This window comes from Protomyctophum bolini, assembly GCF_963924005.1.
Source record: "Protomyctophum bolini genome assembly, chromosome: 2".
Classification (NCBI taxonomy): domain Eukaryota; kingdom Metazoa; phylum Chordata; class Actinopteri; order Myctophiformes; family Myctophidae; genus Protomyctophum; species Protomyctophum bolini.
This window is the reverse complement of record NC_137863.1, coordinates 35,843,818-35,865,356: the sequence shown is the minus strand read 5'-3', so window position 1 is coordinate 35,865,356 and position 21,539 is coordinate 35,843,818. Positions and strand designations below refer to the sequence as shown.

At 45.0% G+C, this 21,539-nt stretch overlaps 1 protein-coding gene across 4 annotated transcripts in view; it reads right to left on the bottom strand.

Annotated features, from left to right (window-relative positions):
- The window catches only part of chd5 (chromodomain helicase DNA binding protein 5), a 47,751-nt gene that overhangs the window by 25,656 nt on the left and 556 nt on the right, over positions 1-21,539 (bottom strand). For 3 of the 4 annotated variants that reach the window (XM_080787120.1, XM_080787121.1, XM_080787123.1), the window contains exons 2-12: positions 14,984-15,135; positions 9,153-9,371; positions 7,462-7,580; positions 6,071-6,312; positions 5,859-5,971; positions 5,392-5,518; positions 4,659-4,825; positions 2,560-2,784; positions 1,870-2,076; positions 732-943; positions 84-215 (exon numbers count right to left, since the gene is read on the bottom strand). In XM_080787120.1, the coding sequence (XP_080643246.1) occupies positions 84-215; positions 732-943; positions 1,870-2,076; positions 2,560-2,784; positions 4,659-4,825; positions 5,392-5,518; positions 5,859-5,971; positions 6,071-6,312; positions 7,462-7,580; positions 9,153-9,371; positions 14,984-15,135 (1,915 nt within the window). Of the gene's footprint in view, positions 1-83; positions 216-731; positions 944-1,869; positions 2,077-2,559; positions 2,785-4,658; positions 4,826-5,391; positions 5,519-5,858; positions 5,972-6,070; positions 6,313-7,461; positions 7,581-9,152; positions 9,372-13,624; positions 13,668-14,983; positions 15,136-21,539 lie in introns of those variants that run through there. The other variant, XM_080787122.1, reaches the window with a different exon arrangement.

Sequence of the window (21,539 nt, the reverse complement as noted above, 5' to 3'; positions counted from 1 at the left end):
CATTGACAACCTCTTAAAAAACGGCAATGGAAAGAGACATGAATTAAGCGAGGCGTTAACCCACAGACGCTGAGTGAACCGACCTGTGGTCCCAGTAGCAAGCCGTATGGATGTCGTATTCTGGCACGTCGAAGTCATCCACCTCCCAGGTGCACTGGTCATACGGCAGGTCTCTCCACTTGATCAGGTAATGCGCTTCTCCATCCTTATCAAAACTACAGGGACAATAAGCACAGAGGTGGTAAAAAGCATTACGGCATGCCGGGTTCAGGTTGTTTCTAAGCACATCATCGCTGTCACCATATTTCAACTATTTTCCGGGGTAAGAAAGACTCATTGAAAACGTTCATAATCTTCATGCCACATACAGTCACGTGTGTTCATAAACCTGTGAAAAGGTTTATAATCTTCATGCCACATACAGTCAGACGTGTGTTCATATACCTGTGAAAACGTTTATAATCTTCATGACACATACAGTCAGACGTGTGTTGTGTTCATATACCTGTGAAAACGTTTATAATCTTCATGCCACATACAGTCAGACGTGTGTTGTGTTCATATACCTGTGAAAACGTTTATAATCTTCATGCCACATACAGTCAGACGTGTGTTCATATACCTGTGAAAAGGTTTATAATCTTCATGCCACATACAGTCAGACGTGTGTTCATATACATAGTCAGACGTGTGTTCATATACTGTACATACAGTCACATGTGTTCATATACCTGTGGTTGACTATTCTGTGGATGACCAACCACTCTGGTTTGATGCCGTAGCGGTAGAAGCGCTCCTCCATAACAGCGTACTCTGGGTCTTTGCTCTTCCTCTTCTCGCTGTTCAGCTCTTCTTCCCCGGAGCCATAGTCGTATGGCGGGGGCTCGTCCATGTCATTCTTACGCTGGTAGTTACGGTACATGACAGTGTGGTACAGCTCCAACTGCACAGCCAAAAGAACGTAAAGTGTTTAACCACTTGAACCCCAGCATCTCTATTCTGGGCATGTTGCACCCCTAGATTGAGATAAAGAAGGTGAAGGGTAAGGTACCACGGTTCAAGAAGGTAGAATTCGATATATCAACGAGTTACACTCCAGATAAAAAAGGGGGGAGATCCGGGGACTCAGAGTTTCCTATTTTAACTCTGATTGCCGGGATCTCCCTTTTTTATCTGATGTTTTATCCCGGCACCTTTTTACTATTTTAACTTTATTGATTTATGTCTCCGGTGAGCACCTGGTTGTTTCTTTGTCTCTGCCTTCAAATTACATTCCATTCTACAATGAGATGATGAAATATTAATTGTCACCTGGAGCCTAAAGCAGTTGGTGCCAGTAACGGGGACAGCTAAGGCTAATAACATGATTACGTTTATTGGCACAGATTTCATCTTGGCATGCTGGATTTAAATCTAGCACAGCCCCCTCTGTGAACCCTCTGGTTTCTATACTGTCACTCTTACTGTAAAAATCGCCTTGCATGTTAGAGAGAACAAGCCTGCAAAGCCAGGTAAGGTTAGGGATATGTAAGGCCAGTTCTCAAACCTGCGGATTGGCTAAGTAGAAATGTGTGCTTTTTGGCTTTAATCCAGATCTAAAACAGTTTACTGTACAGTAAATGGCCATGCATTTGGCAGAATTAAATGAATGCATTTGACTGTGCTGAATCATGAATGATAGCATTTAATCAAGTGCACTTTTAAGCTTGCAAAGGGAGAGAATACCTCCGTCTGTTGTTCCACACCATGAGCTAATAGAGAACACTTGGTCACTTGGAAGCACTCTTTCAGTTCCATAGCTGACAGGTAGAACACACAGATCAAGCAGATCAATCTATTTACGACTGGACCTGAACTCTGACATCTCACCTGCAGCTCGCTGACCCAGGAGCAGTGCCAGTAGGAGAGGCCAGCCCACTTGACAAAGAGCTCCCTCTCCGCGTGACCCTTAAGTGGGGGCTTAACCAGCGGGTCTGGGAGCTCGCCGTCGGGGCCAGGAGGCAGCTCAGCTGGCAGCGGGGGCTCACCCCACGTCCAATGTAAGATCCTCTGCACCTTGCCTTTCAGCGGTGGACACTGTGTGTGGATGGAAGACGTGAGACATTTCTCCATGTTCAGTATTGGTGTTTTCAAGTTCCACATCTAACACAATCTGCAGTTTCAGCCCCGAATTTCACCCCCCATCCCCCCCTTTTAGAGGGGCGCTAGCCCCTCTAAAGCATGGCTTTTGAAGATGTGGCATATATGGATTGTTTAGAGCAATAAATGATGACATAAGACATCATGTGGCCAATATAAATACATCTTGTGACTGGTTTTGTTTTATTTTATACAATAATAAAACACTGCATCCATGTCTCGTAACGTATATTGGCAGTGAATCTGAAATCGTGTGACACACAGTGAGCGACGTCCCTCACTTTTTGTTGTAATAAAGCTCTGTCTCCTTAGCTCACAATATATCTCATAGAATACTGCTACTAAATAGTTACATATATAATGCAATACCCCCCAAATTTAATAATAATAATAATAATTATAGATAATAACACTGCTCACCATGCAGCGTGGACACAGCCATTCCCCGTTGGGTATCTCAGGGAGGGGCGGGTTGAGGCAGTGGATATGATAGGATGATGGGCATGTGTCACAACACAGCAGCTCTCCTCCGTCTTTACACACTCGGCAGAACTCCAGGTGGTCGTCCTCTTCTTCTCCCACTGGCTCAGCCTCTTCCTCCTCTTCCTCCTCATCCTTGGCCTCCCACTGGATGCCCTCCTTCTCCTGAGGGAGAGACCCGTGAATGTCATGTGCGTGGTCAGAGAGATGCAACGTTCACACCTTTTTATGTAGGTTTTCATGCTATTTATTTTCAAGAAAATAAATAGCCTGACACCTGACAGTCTTTTCAAAACAGCTCATATAGCAACATGATTTCTACCTCGCTTACTTCATCATCATCATCGCATTCACAGGCTGCTGAAGTGCTGATTGGCCCGGTTGGAATTGCAATTGAGAAGTCACACAAGACGACAGTAAAACCTGACCCCTTAATTCCCAGATTGAGGTGATTATTTCCATTATTACACACACACTAAAGACTATACAAACAGTATTAAAAGTATGTCTACCGACAAGACATGAAGACCAAGAAGACCTCTAATCAAAGGCTACCAGTCTGTTCTCAAATATCTCAAATTAATTGGTGTGAAATCCACATTACACTTGAAATGAACTGTATGAGAGGCCCAATCATAATGTTCACCCAATGCCATGAGCAGTGAGCCCTCCCAGGGTTTAATTAACATCACCTGCGTGCTCAGCAAGAGGGTGCGGGGGCTTGAAATGTAATCAACATGAGCAACGGGACAGCCCTTTGTGCAGTTGTTGCTGTCAACCACAGAGATAAAATTAGACTCATATTATGTAATTTAATTATTATTAATTATTGTTATTTTCTCCATGTTTATTAGCAAAATACTAATGTTGTATATAGGATCAAATCATATGAAAATTGTCACATCATCATAGGTCAAACAACTACACACAGTGCTTCTATGAATCGCCAGTGAGCTGTTTATACTTTTATGTAAACTTCTTTCCTGCTCCTTCCATTTTAGTTTTTGTTTCTCATCCCCCACTTTTATCATTAAAATGTCATGAATTGTGGGCTATAAGTGAAGTCTGCATCAATATGGGCTCAAAACATCTACAGGAGAGCCCCTAACCCTACAGCAAATCTAATCCTAAACCTAAACCTATGGGTTTACAGTGGGTCAGCCCTGAGTGCTGGCAGGCTTATCAAGGACATAATGCATCAAAGTCAGTGAGTATAAACACGTAGCTGTCCCCTTGGGTTATGGGAGTAATTTCACTTGTAAACAACAGCTCTAAGTAAGTTGATTATACTGGCGACAAGAGCAAATATGATACACACAGTGCTCACTTTCAAGAAAGAAAGGGTTTTTGACACCCGAAAGCTTCGCCGATGATGAGTATTTTAGCCTGGTGTTCCAGGGCCCCTGTCTAGGTCTCACTCAGCCCTCTGAATCTTTCAGGCCCCCCCCCCCTAGTTCCTACAATACTGACATCTTTCAAATTCACTGAGAGCAAGAACATTAGGCACTTGAGCAGTGTCAGGTCTCCAGAGCACAGGATTTCTTTTGTTGTTTTCAAAGCAAATAACTATCTTAATCCATGACAGTTACAGTAAGAGGTTCTCCTTCCACTCCACATTCCAGATAATAGCTCAAATCCAGGCTAAGTTCTTATTTGCAATAAGCTGTTTATGTGCATCTTCATATCCCACTCATAAATATCCCTGTGCACACAAGCAGACGGAATATTCAGGATATTAACATGGTAATTGATATGACACAGATTGCAGAAACAGATATTACTGTAAATGGGTTAAGATGGCTACATGCTTTACCCCAGTATCCCAGCTAATATTCTGCGTGTGTGCCAGATATCATATCGGTTCAGCATAATTGGAATAAGAACGCGGCTTCTCCTAATCAGGATAATAACATAATCAGGTTACTGGAAACAGGATTTACACGGACAAGCTCTGTGTAATATAATATCTTCAATATGAATGGGTCATCATCGTGCGTGGAAAGCACACTATGGGACAGTTCTAATGAAATCGCACTCACGCAGTGGGGGCAGCTCCACTTGCCCTCAGGGGCCTTCTCCAGCTCGGGCTCGAGGCAGACCAAGTGATAGGCCCGGGGGCAGGTGTCACACAGGATAATCTCACCACCCTGCTGGCACACTTCGCAGTAGTCTTGGTGGTCTGTCTCATAGCCGTCGCCATCTTCCTCTGGACAATGCCATGGGCACGGGAGAAGAGATCAGATTAGCTGGCACGCTTAAAACCGACACGCGTAACTTTTATGTCCTCCTACCGGGGAATCGAACCCAGATCTCCTGCGCGAGAGGCCAAATTTCTACCGTTCAGGCAAGAGGCAATCACCGCTTGACTGAGGGAGATATTGTGCTCATGGGCTTCGGGCAGTACTACTTGTCAACCAGTAGGTTCCAGACCTACAGTACACGTCACCAGGGTCTGCATCCACACACTGCAGATGTGCTAGTTAACTTATACTGTATTAACATACTCAATCATACAAAATGGTTAAATAATCTCAGTCATTAAAATATGTTCCGGATTGCAGCTTTAACTTGCACACATTTTGCACAAGTGTGTCCACTAATTAGGCAGCAGTGCAGTTGGATTGCACACACATGCTCAGTTGCTCGCAGAGACATGCATACAGCCATGCACCCATTGTTTTGTTTCCTTACAGTATTGCAGACGGTTATGAAGGATTTCAGTGGGATTTCAGTGAAGTACCCAGAGAATGACACGAGAGGAGGTAAACATACTTTTCCTTTTTTTCCTCCCGCGCCTGGCCTTTTTCTTGGCGGCAGCCCCGGAGGTGTCAGAGAGCACAGAGGCACTGTGGATGCTGATGTCATCAAAGTCTGACTCTTCAAAGAAGTCTTCCTCACTCTAGGAAAATACACACACACACACACACACACACACACACACACACACACACACACACACACGCACGCACACGTCAAATTATTATCTGTATGATAAGCCAGGAGGTTGAGAAAGAAACCCAGGGCTTATTTCCACTTCTGGGTCTCCCTGTCGGGATTTATTTCGGAATAATGACCACCTCGTTGTTCATTGTCCCTTACGTTATACTACACCATGGTATGGTATTCTATTGTATGCAGCTGTGCAATCCTATGCAATGTTCAAATAAAGTGCATTTCCCATTGAACTTCACCAGAACAGTCAGTGGCTGAGTGTAAAATGAAAGCACAGCACAACATACCGACGATGCTTTCTTCTTCTTCACACTTTGGGCCGACTTTGATTTGGTCTTCTTGGCCTTCGGCTTCTTCTTCACCTCTTTCACAGCCTTGCTTCTCTTTCTCACTCCTGGCCCTGGAACACAGGACCGCACCGCCACCACAGTTACGTTAATTGAGATGCCGAGCGTATTATTTCTAAAAACATCCGTTGGCACAGTTTGCAAGCCCTTACCCTTTCCCTCTTTGGTTTTGGCTTTTTTGATTGGCCCCGGCTGAGCGCTCGGCTGGCTGCTGCTGAGAGAGAGCGGCTGTGCCACGGTAACCGTTTCCACAGCGGCGGCCACCGCGGCAGCCACGGCAGTGGCAGATGCGCCTTTGAAGGGATTGTTGGCACTGAACTCTCGCCACTTGGCTCCCAGCACCGTCATCATCTTTGACATGGGAATTTTCGGGTTCTTCTTGGCAATGAGGGGCCTGAGTAAAACCAAGGAGGAGAGGAGAGGGCAATATTATAGTGTCACGCTCCCGCTCCCACTGATGTAATTGATGCTACCTTCTGCACCAGAGGGAACTGTGTCTTGATTTGCAGACACCCAGCTGCCCCCAGTCTGCACCCCCCGTAAAGTTTTGCTGTGCATGCTGTGCTGTGCTGTGCTGCGCCACGCTGCGCGCGCGTGTCATGTTTGTGATTTGTCAGGCGACACGCTGATGTTTGGCACAGTGGCCTGTGAGAGATAGTGGGTCAGGACACCGAGCCCCTGATCCTCCAAGCTGTCACCGGCATCCAGCGAGCAGCTGACTACTCACAGGGGGCTCTGCTGGAGCCTATGCTCCACTTTGTCAGAGCACAGGCTCAGCTCAAGCTCGGCTCAGCCAGCCAGCCCCAGGTGATACACGCTCTTTATACCAACAGCAGAGCGTTTCTAGCTCAAACAAAACGACCACTGTTTGCTCGCCACCCCCACACCGTGCTCTAGTTTCACTGTAGGGTGTGTGTGTGCGTGTGCGTGCGTGCGTGTGTTGGAGGATAGTGAGCAGTCCGGTCCCCTTAGGATAGTGTTCTTTATTCAGACAGACAGTGGGGACACTGAGAGAAACACAGCGTAGAGGAGACAGAAGGCTGAAGGCCCTAGTGGGATTTGATCCTGGGTCATTGGGAAGGGGGCACCTGTAGGTCCTGAGACAGGGGACAGGGGACACTATAAATGGACACAGTGTGTGCTGTGAAGGTTTTGTTTGTGAATTGTGCCAACAAGGAGGCAATGCAGATTCTTATTACGCAGATATGAAATAGTTACTAAAGAACGCTGGAGACATTTGCTGGCCATAGTAAATGGCCTATGTGTGTGTGTGTGTGTGTGTGTGTGTGTGTGTGTGTGTGTGTGTGTGTGTGTGTGTGTGTGTGTGTGGTATGAGGCAATGAAAAAGCTTCTAATTGACCTTTGCTCTGACAGACATTATATTGTACGGAGCGGCTTCTTGTCTTGTGCAATAGACTGCATGTTCTGTTGATGTCACGTGCCAAAAATAGCCACATAACCCATCACATCGCATTGTAGATCGGCCATTTTACCAGGTACGGCGAAATATTAATAAGGCTTCGTTCACAAAATGGATGCTCACCTGAGGAACTGGCTGAAGGCCTTGTAGTTGGTGATGGTCTTATAATCCTCCTCAGTGAAGCCATACTGAACATCCTCCAGACCCCACTCCTGCATCAGCTGGCTGGATGACTTGGGCTCCTCAGACCACATAGAAACAATATGTCAACATGCAATAGCAATACAAGTGTGCACGCACGCACGTATACACGCACACACGCACGCACGCACGCACACACGCACACACACACACACACACACACACACACACACACACACACACACACACACACACACACACACACACACACACACACACACACACACACACACACACACACACACACACACACACACACACACACACACACACACACACACACACACACACACACACACACACACACAAACAAACACGCAGTTTTTAACTACTTGGTTGACCAGAGTCCCCCAGGGGTCTATACTAGGCCCCCTCCCCTTTTCCCTAGAAACTGAATATCTTTGCGGAAAATTGCCTATCTACAATCTCACGTGTCGCAGCGCAACACGTTGTTCTATGTTCATTGCATGTTCGCCCCCAGAAAAGGGGGTGATAGGGTTCCTCTGGTTAATAACTGAATTAATTAAACATGCAGGCAAGATGAATAGATTTACATTTCATTGAAAGTATGATGTGAAGAGAGAGACTAACGCGTAATGAGATACTCAATCACAGCAGAACAAGACAAAGGACTTATTCACTAACACACAGCTGTCATTTATTTAAAGTCCCTGACTCCCTATCCATGGCAGAAAAATCATATTTGTTCAATAAATGTATTCTCCCCCCAAAAGCCCCTAAAGGAGCTTTACAGTTAATATGAAATCCAGACACACTTGTTTTCACTATGCTAGTTCACTTCATGAAAATAATATTTTCACGAACACTATGATGACACATGCCGCCATAACCATAAACAAACCAGATACGCCCATATATAGGCATAGGGAGATCCGGCAAGTACAGAACCGCCGATCCGACCAATATGCCCATAGATAGGCATGCCAATATACAATGTATGGGAATATGCTAATGACATCAGGGATCTCCATACAATATATGGGCATAAAAGGGACAAGTACTAACAGACAGACCGATACAGAGATCATGGGATGTATTTTGAGTGGCCAAATAGCATTGACCACGCCTCCAGGTCTTAAGTTAAGTAATAAGATCTGGTGCTTAAGACAAGCAAAATACAGCCCCATGGGCCCAAGCCTCTAGTTTTATTAATATATCGATTATCAATTTGTTTTTATGAATATCAAAATCAATTAGTGAAATACATGTCTGTACCCAATATCTGGCATTCAGCATTCATCATGTCGCACCCAATCTGAGTTGAGTGTGAGTGCTAAATCCGAATTGAGTTGCTTTGGAGATATGCAGGACACAAGAAACTAGAAGTTTCACAGGACAGCTGAGCTACAAAAAGGCATTTACCCAAACAAAGCACACGATCTCTGGGGGACTTTAAATAACTATACATATTTTAACTTTAAGACAGGCTCACGCTTGAATTACACTCTGTCAGACGTTACTGAATGTTACAGATCCTACAAGCTTGTGAACTACAGTAGCTATTTTCGGCAGGCGACACTGGCACGCGCACCCAAGTATAAATTGGGCTATGAGGCCTTCTGTTGAAAAGCTTCTCCTGACTCCCAACTCACTTTCATGTTGCCGTCGTCATCGTCATCGTCGTCCTCCTCCTCCTCTCTCTTCTTCTTCCTGGGCTTCTTCTCTTTATTCTCCTTTGGTTTCTTCTTCTTCTTCTTGGTCGGCCCAAAGGTGCTGCTCTCGCTCTCTGAGCCTATCTCTGGGCGCTCGCCTTCCTCCTCCATCTCCGACGCATCCTCAACGTCACTGTCAACTACCGGCTGGACCACTCCCTGATGAACACACAGGCGAACGCACGCACGCGCACACACACACACACACACACACACACACACACACACACACACACACACACACACACACACACACACCATACAGTTACTGACTTTGTTATAATCAAATTGATGAGTCTGATTAACCTGATTAACATATTTTGAAACTAAGATAGCCAATCTACAAACTCACAGTGCATTGCATCACAACACATTGAGAACTTGTAGATCTGCTATGTTTGGCACTTTTGATTGATTATTACATTCTAATTGATTAGTTTGATTAATGGTTGCACCCCTATTTCATTGTGCATTTTCCCACAAGCATTTTCACAAGCAAAATCACCAACGTCATAAATGTTTACAGACATTTGCAGAAATGCAGTAAGGCTGCTTTAAAACAAAGTCAGAGTGAAATGTGGCCCTCTATCTCTGGAGGTGAGATTCAAAAGAAGATTTCTGGGCCAATTGGGCCAGATTCCAAGTTGAATTCATACAAAGAAAGCCATCTCTTCAGATAAAGGTCCCTCCAAAGCCAGGATTCAAGAGATTACTGAATGTAAACGGAGCCAAAAGAAACGCAACACATTGTTCTATGTTGCAGAAATGTTTGAAAGAGGAAACCCAATAAAAGGGCAGACAATCAGGACAGGGGTATCACTCCCACTGAGACCAATCCATGCAAAACAAATCTATGCACTATACTACAGAACAGGAATAAACGCACGAATGTAACACTATGGATCTCACTGTGTAGGCTAAATGGCAATTCGTCCAGTCTAATGGTATTCCAATGTCACGTTCTCATTAAAATGGTGAGTCCCCAACATGAACATCTACTTCAAATAGCCAGATAACTTTAGACCTCGAATACTGTAGAGAAGCCTCCCCATGAACCAACGCTAATGGAAGCACAGCCACCTCTACACACACACACTCAACAGAGACACACGACAGCCTTGAGCTGCTCTATACACTGTAAACAACTTTAATACAGCGTTACTGTAGCTCAGAGTGGAAATGGATCCAAATGGTTGATGATCCATGTGTACACTCTCAGAGCTATAGACCCGTAAAGGTCCATTTTGGAGTTAAATTTAGTTAAATTAACAAAGGATTTGACTAGGCTCCACTGTTGATGTTCCTTTTATAAATTAATTAATTATTGATTGTGCGCACGCGTGCAGGCGCGCACGTGTGTGTGTGTGTATGTGTCCACGCATGCGTGCCAATATGTGTTTGTGGGGAAGGGGGGGGGGGGGTTCTCCTCCTCTATGTACACACTGCACGTGTGCACGTGAGAGTTTGTGTTCTGGAGAGCATTATGGGGCACACATGATCACACACAGTGGTCTGCTTGCTGCCTGTTGCACAGTAGGACCGTTAAGTGTGCATGTGTGTGTGCACATGCATGTGTGTGCACGTGCGTGTGTGTGCACGTGTGATGTGCGTGTGTGTGCGTGCGTGCATGCGCGCATGCATGGAGAGTGTTGCAGGCGTTGTTGCTCTGCAGCACAGTGAAAAGGGCTCACGTTGCCGCAGCGCCCGCCAACCCTACCAGCAGCCAGCCTGTGTTACCATGGCAACGGAAATCGAGCAATGTCTAGGGCTGTCTCGTTCTCTCTCTCTCTCTCTCTCGTTCTATCTCTCTCCCCCACAACTTGCTATCGACCCCCCGATTACTTTTTGTTTATTTATTTACTTTTCTTTCTCTCTCCCTTTACAGCTCCTGTTTTGTCTCCCTCTTTCTAATTTCTTCCTCACACAACCACTCCATCCTTATACATCTCTCTCTCTCTCTCTCTCTCTCTCTCTCTGCCTCCCAGCACCCTCTCACTCTTTTTTCTTTCTACAGTGCCACTCTCTCCACCACCACCCCCCCCCCCCCCCCCCTGCCTCACTCTGTAGCGGTGGCAGCCAATGGAACGGCGCCATCCAATCAGAGGCGTTTGCATAACGAGCTTGTTATGCAGAGGCCTGTGGTTGCAGCGCCTGCGCGCCCAGGCACCCGTCTAGACAAATCTCATTTATGCATAAGAAGAAGGAAGGAGTGAGAGAGAGAGAGAGCGGGAGAGAGAGAGAGAGAGATAGAGAGAGAGAGAGAGAGAGGAGAGGAGAATGGGGGGGAATAGAAAAGGGGAGATGGGGGATGGGAATGGGGGTGGAGGAAGAAGAGGAAGAGGAAGAGGAGCAGACAGGGAACCAGAACCAATATTAAGCCGGCGTGCGACTCTGAAGTGAACATTGTACTACAGTACGACATCGTCACAGTGGCCAAGAGTTCAATGTTTTACACACGCACGCACGCACGCACGCACGCACACACACACACACACACACACACACACACACACACACACACACACACACACACACACACACACACACACACACACACACACACACACACACACACACACACACACACACACACACACACAGCGACAAAGATGGTGCCTCTTTACAGGCAGAAACAAAAAATAAGTTTCTGAAAGCGTAATCAAATTAGATGCATTCCCTCTTCCCTGTGATGTTGCTGCCTCAGGGAAATTGCAGTGAATGCCACTGGAACTATCAAATAAGTATGCTGACATGACCCAGTTTGACAAAATGTGATCTACACAGTATAAGCAACACAGGTTTGTGTTATAGCACATTAAACATTTTTATCAAAGGAAAAAGATGAATGAATAAACAGTGTCTTTCTTTTCATCTTTCTGTCAACTCACATTCCCTCAAAGCAAAGCAAAATGAAAACAAAAAAGACAGTCCATCTCTCACTGCCTGCATTTCTACACAATATTGAAGCTGTAAGCATCACTGCACAGTCATTGTAACACTCTACAGCAAAACTGCAGCACCCTCTTTTTTACACTGAATTCAGCGATGGCTTCTTGTTTACTCCCAATTCCCCTTGGCACAATATTGATTTCTCACAGGCAGGTCAGTGACCATGCCTTCATCTGTATGGGCCTTTTGTTTGGGCAGGCGCTGAGAGGAATGAGACAAGAAAGTCCCTCCCTGGCTAATTCTGTATGCCGCTGGTACTCACAGTGGTGTCCAGGAACCCCCAGGGCTCCTTGACGGGGTTCCTGGGTCTCCCCGGCAAAATGAGGAACAGTTTAAACACTATTTAACCCTATTTTATGTTGACAAATCTTCAAGTATGCAATCTTATGGTACTTGACACAAAGTCTTTTCAAATAGAGTATCCGCAGCTTAATACAAATCAATTTGCGTGTCCTTGACATGAAAATGTTGGAGAATCACTGCTGTGTGCATCCCGCCAGCAGCGCTGCCCTGGGAGGGAGATGTGCTTACTGACAGCACTGTGACCCCAATTGATCTGTGGCCCTTTTCTGACACCAACCTTTGGTGAGTGATTGGAAGTGAATTGCAGCAGCAGTGGTTCTTCTGTGGGAGAGGAATGAATACGGACAAAATGAAGGGGAAGAAAGGGAAAAGAGGCAAAGCAGAAGGGCAGGTAAGGGGTGCAATGATTGAAACATGAAATTAAGAACGAAAGCCCAAAAGCAAGAAAGAAAGAAAGAAAGAAAGAAAGAAAGAAAAAGAAAGAAAGAAAGAAAGAAATTGTGACAACCTACAAGAAACAAAAGTGGAGGCATCACTATGCAGGCAGAGAGGTGACGTGTGAGAGAGAAGGAAAGGAGAGAGCAGGCTTGAAAAGGAGGGGGAAACTGTGTGTGTGTGTGTGTGTGTGTGTGTGTGTGTGTGTGTGTGTGTGTGTGTGTGTGTGTGTGTGTGTGTGTGTGTGTGTGTGTGTGTGTGTGTGTGTGTGTGTGTGTGTGTATGTGTGTGTGTGTGTGTGTGTGTGTGTGTGTGTGTGTTAGCGTGTGAAAGAGAAGAGGCTGTGTCAGAGAGGGAGTCCCCCCTCATTAGCTCAGCGGGACCTAGAGCTCAGTGTTTATCACAGACAGCCAAAGGCCTCGTGGCGTGCCTGGCCAGTCGGGCTCCTCGCAGCGCTGGCTGGCTTCCCCCGGCCATCAGAGAGGAACATCCTGGCTATGTCACTGATATACCACTCTCCTCCACACGGCCATCATGGCCAGGAGACACACTGGGAATGAGGTTCAATGGCACAATTCGCTCACTTCATTTCAATAGGATTCACTTCAGACATTGGGAATAGACTACAGTAAACCATCAGTAAAGTGGAGAAATTACACAAAGGACGGACACAGAGGGGTGTCTTATGGCTCAGCCAGTTAGTGCACACACACACACACACACACCATATGCTCCTAGTGGGCGTGACGACCCAGGGTTCAAATCCAACCCGTCTTGTCTCACTTGTCTCTCCTCTCTTCTATTGGTTTCCTGTCTTTCTACACTAAACTTAATCTGAAATCAAGTATAAGAGAATGTCAAAAATATGAGTACAGTTCAACACACCATTAACATGCAGAATAAAACTCGATGTATACTTCGGCACGCAGGTTCGCACTGACTCGCACATCGGAAATAGCCGATGCACACAAAGCACTGACGTCAACATTTCTGTATGGAGAACTTTGACCATGATTAATGAGCCAGTTTTACAAAATAACATTAATTTATTTATTAATTGAAATAAATCCCAGATTGGAGCATTAACATAAACTTGGCTTTGTCTTGGGCCTTGTTTACTTTTTAGTTTATCGCATATTAATGAACAACACATCAATGTACTGCTGCACTGAGTCTGACTTTAGCAAACATGGTCATTTATCATTAGCAATCCCCACAAATAAAGAACAAGCACATTACATATTAAACATATTCAATTACACAGGGTTAGGGTTAGAATAAAGGTAAGTAACTTAAGGCTAACTACTTGGCTCGCCTCATATGTTATTGCACAAAAATAAATAGCAGCGTTTTAGAGGGCAATATATATATGTATACGGTACTACTAAAGTAAGTTGTGTATAAAATGCAGTATTACTGCTGCACTGAGTCTGACAACCATACTGTATCTATCTCAAGGTGCTAACAGCTAACAGTGTCAACAGACAGACACAGAACTAGACTAAATGATAACAAAAACTAATGCTACGGACCACAGACAATGGAGAAGCTTGGCGTTAACCACTTTACACCCCAGTCTAAACTACGTCCCCTACTTCTTCCCTAGTCTACACCAAATCTATCGTCTTGCTATTCTGCCAAAGTTTTGTCTATGACCGCAATACGGAGGCTAGGGTTCAGATGGTTAAAATCACTCCATCACAGCTCTGCCACTGAGCTGGCACACATGCACACACAGCTGACCTAATAGTTCCCATTGCCACCTCCGCTGCCACCACTACGACTTCTACCGCCACAGGCACCCAACCACTCTCTAAACTGGCTCTTACTGCGTACAGCTTACACTGGCACCAATAATGACACTGGTGGCCAACATGCCCGTAAGCTAGACACGCTCCACCGCCTCCCATTTAGATTTCAGAAGCAGTCTGGGGGCTAAAGCACACCTTTGATCCAACCAGAGGGGACATGAAAGAGACGGAGAACATGTGGTAAGCTCAAAGACAAGATATCCCTAATGTGTATGATCGCTGGGGTCATGACAGACGGAACGACTGGCTGCACATAAACATGCCCTTCCTTACCTCCTTTTTCCTCTTCTTGACTTTTGGCATTTTGCCCTCTTTGATCTTTTTGGGCTTCTTCTTCTTCGGTTGCTTGAGGGAGTCGTCATCAGAGAAGAAGCTATCCAGGGGTGTGAGAGGCATGACGTTGCGCTCGCCATCCTCATCCTCATCTGAACACAGAAACACAAAGACACAAGAGGCATTCGCCTGCTCAGAGAAACAAACAGCACCACATTACATCAACATTTCAGAAACATGATCATGATTGGACAATAGACACTGATGCTCTCCTAATGTTTGCAAGCTGGTAAACTGTACCTGATGTGATGAGCTCATATAGCTACCTATCAGCCTGGATCGGCTCCAGGTCTGCTCATAAGGGGCGCGGGACGTGTAGCGTGAAAAGGTAAGTTCACTACAATCCAGGTCTAGTCACCCACGGGCGTGTGCACGAAACGAGCATGCGTGCGACAATTTCACAGGGCTGTGCACGTGAAAATATGCTTGCGTAAACGCCCTTTAACTTCTCTGCACGTCCAAAATAAATGCACGCCTCTCTTTGAAAATTACTAGTGCGTCAGTGACTACTCAAGGAGAGTAGTGGTTCCCAGTTCGATCCCAGGCTCCCCATGGGTTAGTGTCAAAGTGTGTCCTTGAACAAGACACTGAACTCCAACTCCTGCTGGTCAGAGGGTTGGTACATTGTCATGTTTTAGAGTTAATGTAATGCACATTTTAAAGCGCTTTGGGTAAAGGCGCTTTACAAATGCAGTAATGCACGATTTATCATTTAAACAAATACTCATATTAATGTACATATACACACATATACAGTACATACATACATACATACATAGCATACTATGTATTCCTTGGAGTGGTTGCACCACTCAAAAATATGGAGATCCAAGGTTTTTGCCTGACAGCTAACTTGTATCCTTGCAACATATCCTTTATACATCCTTTATAATACATAATGTAATATTTAGAAGTTATATTTTAACACTATGGTGTTACTGTGCGCTGAAGTGACTGTCCCAACTTCTTGAATGGGAAAACCCCTTTCTAGTGCCAGTGGGGCGTAGTAAGCCTATTTGCGGCTTTTTAATGCTTGCTGGGACTAAAGCGGCCCGCTGCAGGTTGTCAGCTGTATTGTCTCAGAGCTGTTGTGTACAAGCATGCCGACTGCTGAGCACGGCAGACTACAGTGATGCCACAGTGGGTCACAGAGGAGTACCATAAAGGGAGAGACGGTGATGAGGCAGCCCTGCTCAATACACCACTGTAACTAGAGGCACAAGCTCTGTCTCTCTCAGACAGACACACACGCATGCACGCACGCACGCACGCATGCACGCACGCACGCACAGGAGGCCATGAAATATGCAGCACATGTATCAGAGTCAATCAGCCAAGACTGACCCTGAAGTCCACTACTACCTAATTTTTGCCCCAGTGTCTCCTCCCAGTGGGACATGCCTCGAGGACCTCCCAAGGGAGACGCCCGAGAGGCATCCTCCTAACTAGATGCCCGAACCACCTAAGCTGGCTCCTTTCCAGGCGAAGAAGCAGCGACTTTACTCTGAGTCTCTCTCGCGTGACTGAACTTCTCACACTATCTCTAAGGGAGTTGCCAGCCACCCGTCGAAGAAAACATTTCGGCTGCTTGTATTCATTGTCAGAACAGTGTGGTACAGCTCCATATTCAAATATATTATATTCCTATGAATCTCTATATGTATCCATTGATACCCATATATCTACATCTATTCTACATCCATCCATCATCCATCCATCCATCCATCCAACCATCTATCTATAGATCTGCCTGTTTCTTCTCACTTCAACCTGATATATACGGTAGTTCTTGTACCGGTATTTCCTTTATTTATTCTTTCTGTCTTTTCCTTTAGTTATCTTACTGTGTCTTTCTTTCAATGACTCCTATATTCATATCTCTCTATCTCTACATGATATTCTGAGTTATGGAAGGGCTAGACTGCCATGCCTCACGGCAGGGCTCTTAAATGTCTGGGATGTATGTTAGCTGCCTGCCAGGCAGGTTATGATGGCAACTCAGCTAGCATAACATCTGTCAGATGTACAGATTATGAAATGGGCTCAGATGCAGAAGCAGAAGGCACTGCTTTCAAGCGAAAAGAAAAATACAGTGCCAGAGTCTACGTACTGAATTTCCAGCAATGTGCTTCATCCTTATATTTTTTACCTGTGTTAACATGAAATAAAAATAAAAGGAGTAGGTCCATTTGGGTCAATGTTTACACTCTCAGTCTCAGGAGTCAAGAGTTAAATTAAGGTAAAGGATTTTCCTATATGCGAAGATAATACAGCCATGTAGCTACAGCATAAAAGCTGTGTGGCTATGTAGTAAAATACCACATTGCCTCAATGTGGGGGAAATATATAGCGTCATAGTATTGTTTCTGGCAACCTCACAACTAAATGGCCTGTGAGATTGCCTCAGGGGAACCCAGACGAATCAACCAGGCGATGCCAGGTGTAGTGTGTGTGTGTGTGTGTGTGTGTGTGTGTGTGTGTGTGTGTGTGTGTGTGCGACTGTGCGCGTGTGTGTGTGTGTGTGTGTGTGTGTGTGTGTGTGTGTGTGTGTGTGTGTGTGTGTGAGTGTGCGTGCGTGTGCGTGTGCGTGTGCGTGTGTGTGTGTGTGTGTGTGTGTGTGTGTGTGTGTGTGTGTGAGTGAGTAGGCGGGAGGGGGTGTCATTCTGTCCTGTGGCTCAGGGGCACTTGGCACCAGGTGCTGTTTGGAAGAGGACTGAAGCTACTGTTGGCCCACATGCCCTCAGTGAAGTGCATGGGGGACACTAGTAACGCTGCCATGACCTTCCTGCAAGGGCTCGGCCACTGGCACCATCCATTATAGGGGAGATTCATGAGCGGCTCCCTGGTGAGAAAACCAGAGGTTTACAGGAAAACACATTAGCCCTTTTCTATGACAGCCCCCGTGTGGAAATGCCCACTTAGTGTTGCCCAGACCGCCCGCCACAGAGGAAAGAAGAGATGAGAGCCAAAAAAGCTCTCTTCCTCATTGGTTAAGTGCTTGTAGTAGCTCTGTCTTCAACTGCCTTTTTTGACAAAGACACTCTTGCACTATTATTAGAAATCTTGGTCGTTAAGATGATGAAGGGACATAGTATAAATAGTGCTATTAAAATGTACTCTGTTATGGACGTATTTGACCGTGTAAAAGGATGATAAGAAAGTAATGCATGTAATAGATGGCCAATGAAACAATTAGCAAACAGCTCAAACCGCAGCATCCGCAAATGGACCCAAGAACGCATCCTTTCTGTATCAGCTACATGCACGCGCAGCGGGGAAAAATGGTGTCAACTTTCACAGTGAGGGAGCCAAAAATAGCTACTTTTCCAATTGGGGATAGCATTTGTAGGCACACAAAAGCCCATGATAATCTTTCAATTTCAGTCAAGTACAAAACAATTACAAAAGAAAACACAAAGAAAGGATGGGGCCATCGTGGTGTAAGCCCAGAGCAAATAAAAAAGGATTTGTGATATTAGACTCAGTCTGTGATATAATAACCAATGACGGTTCACATACCGTATTTATATTATACTGGAGCGATGCAAAGGCACAGTAGTGCTCAAGTGCTGTACTTTGTTGAAACATTGTTGGATTGCATTGTAGCAAAGAGACAATCTACAAGCTCGCGACACGTGAAAAATAGATTTTATTTAATTTAGAAAATATTTTGAAAATAAAGTTACAATTTTGTGAAATTTGCCTAAAATAGGGATGCCAGGATTAATGTGGATAATTGTATATCTTGACCATCTACACTGTATATTGCCCTAAAAACATCTCCATCCTAGAAGGGCAACCAGGCAAGGCAAAGTGATGTGATTGCTTGCCTCCAATAATTACACCTGTACGTGTGCCCGTCGGCCACCGGTCTACTTGAAAACAATGCAACTTGGGAACCTAATAATACCCGTTATTAACTTGTCATAGCACACGTTTTAACTATCTGTCTGTGTCCCACATGGAGATCTCTGTATCTGCCAGTCTGCCTGTGTCTGAAGAGTGCAAACTGACTGTGAAAAGTTGAGTGGTTAAGTAATAAAATGGCAGGTGTGGGTTGCCATGGCAATCAATTGGCTGAGGCAGAGGCTGGAAATTCCACAGGTGAGAGCACTTGGGCTAATTAGGCCCACTGGCAGAGCCTGACCAGAGCCTTTTGTGGTGTTTGTGGACAACCGTGGGTCCGACTGACTCAATACCGGGCACTGCACTCCCTGTGGGGGTGTGGAACGCGTGTGTAGAATTTGAAGTCGGTGGGGCAAACGGTTCTCGAGTTACGTGCATTACAACCGCACACACACACACACACACACACACACACACACACACACACACACACACTTACGCAGACAGAGACGTAGCGCATTTATGGTTAGATTACTCTGTTACATATTGTGTAAAGGCCAGCTCTGTTGTGCAACATCTATGCAAAATTTAAAGAAGCTGGATTTCCATGGTAGACACAAAGCGAATGTGACTGATGGTGACATGACAATGTCTTCATTCAAAATTAATCACACAAATATCTTACTCACCTGCCATATAGTCAGTTCCACCAAGAACTCAGGGACGCATATCAGTACCCCAGGCAAGAGCTGGCAGGCATATGCCTCAACAGCTAAACACCCACCCCCCCTTCTCTGGCTTATTAAAGGCATGGTGCATACAAACATTATGTTACTGTAGCCTACTGGTTTATATGTGCATGGGTAGAACTTAAGATAGAAATCAAAGATCAATCACATTGTGTAATATCTTCACAGTACTCGGATGGTTCGAATTGTGTTAACTGTAATCAAAAAGCTTGGAAAACAGGTTACAATCATCACTACTTTTGCACCAATAACCATGATGTCCAATCACAATTTTTTCCATCAATAACGCAATATCTTTGCTTCTGAAAAAGACACATTTAATACGCTGTAGTGCAACAGTAGGAAAGAACATTGCATTGTCAACTTTCCCTGCACACTGTAGTTTCCATAACCTTCACACCCACTCTCTCTCTCTCTCTCTCACACACACACACACACACACACACACACACACACACACACACACACACACACACACACACACACAAACACAACTTTGACACTTATGAGATGAATTAGCGAGAACATTAAAATATCACACCTGTGTGAACTGAGTGGTGCATTCCCCCCCCCCTCTCTCATTAGCAGGCAACAATGCAGCACTCTCTCTCTCTGTTTCTGGCACAACAGTGCCCCTACTGGTACTAATAGTCATACTCGTGCTCATTAACGTCACACAGACACATAGGTGAACACATAGACACATAGGTGAACACATAGGTGAACACGGACATTGCTGTTCCTTGGAGTGGTTGCACCACTCAAAAAATCTGCCCTTTGGCATCAAACTACTGACAAATCAATCAACATTCAAAGCAAGCAGCAGGAGCTTAAAAAGTGATTAATTTATTGATCCCAATAACTTGAACTGACACTGCCATATAGGCCTAATGATGACTGTCAGGGGGAGGGCAATCCTTAAGTGAAGTCACTTCATCACAAGCAGTCACTGACACAGCCCATGAAAAGTATCCTTACAGATTTAAGACTAGCCAGAGATGGATGGAGTGATTTATGAGTTAGGCTGAGTAGGCTCAGAACACCATCATAACCAGCATAGTAAATGTCCCATGCCACTTGCAGTTTGCCAGAGTGTGATAGGCAGTAATTTACTCCCATGCAGCTACCTTGCAGAAAAGATAAGTCACAAAGTGACAATCCAGAAGATTCCAGGTTATTCTAAACTAAAGGATCTAACCCTATAGCCTAGGTCAGTGGTTCCCAAAGTGGGGTTCGTATTTACAATTTACCAAACTAAAATAATAAGATAGGCTACAGCTTCACAAATAGAGCCACCTGCGACATGGCTGATAGTGTGTAGACATAACTTTGTGACTTGTCACTTGACAGATAAGATATTTTACAGTTCTGTCACTTGTGCAAACCAAGCTATAGTGAAGCTACTTCACTTAATTGTATATTCTACCGGGCATTTCAAATTCAAAAACAGTGACCTAGGAGGCTGTATGGATGGAGGCTTGGAGCTAACATTGAACAGAGTGAAGAGTACGGCGGCACTGACTGGACACTTGATAAGCAATGTTTACTGTATACACGTGGCTTTCAGTTCACACCTCTGCGACCAATGGTGGAGGAAAACCTCAAGTCAGAGCATCCTGTCATCCTCCTAATGGCCTAATTAGGCCAATATGTGAAAAGAACCATACGATATGAACATGATTTCGCTTTTAATAAAAGCAAAAATAAAGGACACTTGTGCTGTCGCCGACTAGCCTATAATATGTCCATGTTTAACATGTTGTTCCAAAAGCGAACGTTAACAAGTTCATGTTATACAGCATAGCCTAGGCAATGGGGGAGAAATATCACTCACAACAGACCAAGCTACTGGAAGTCAGATCTCTGGAGAGGGTTTTGGACAAAGTTGGGTCTTAACTGAG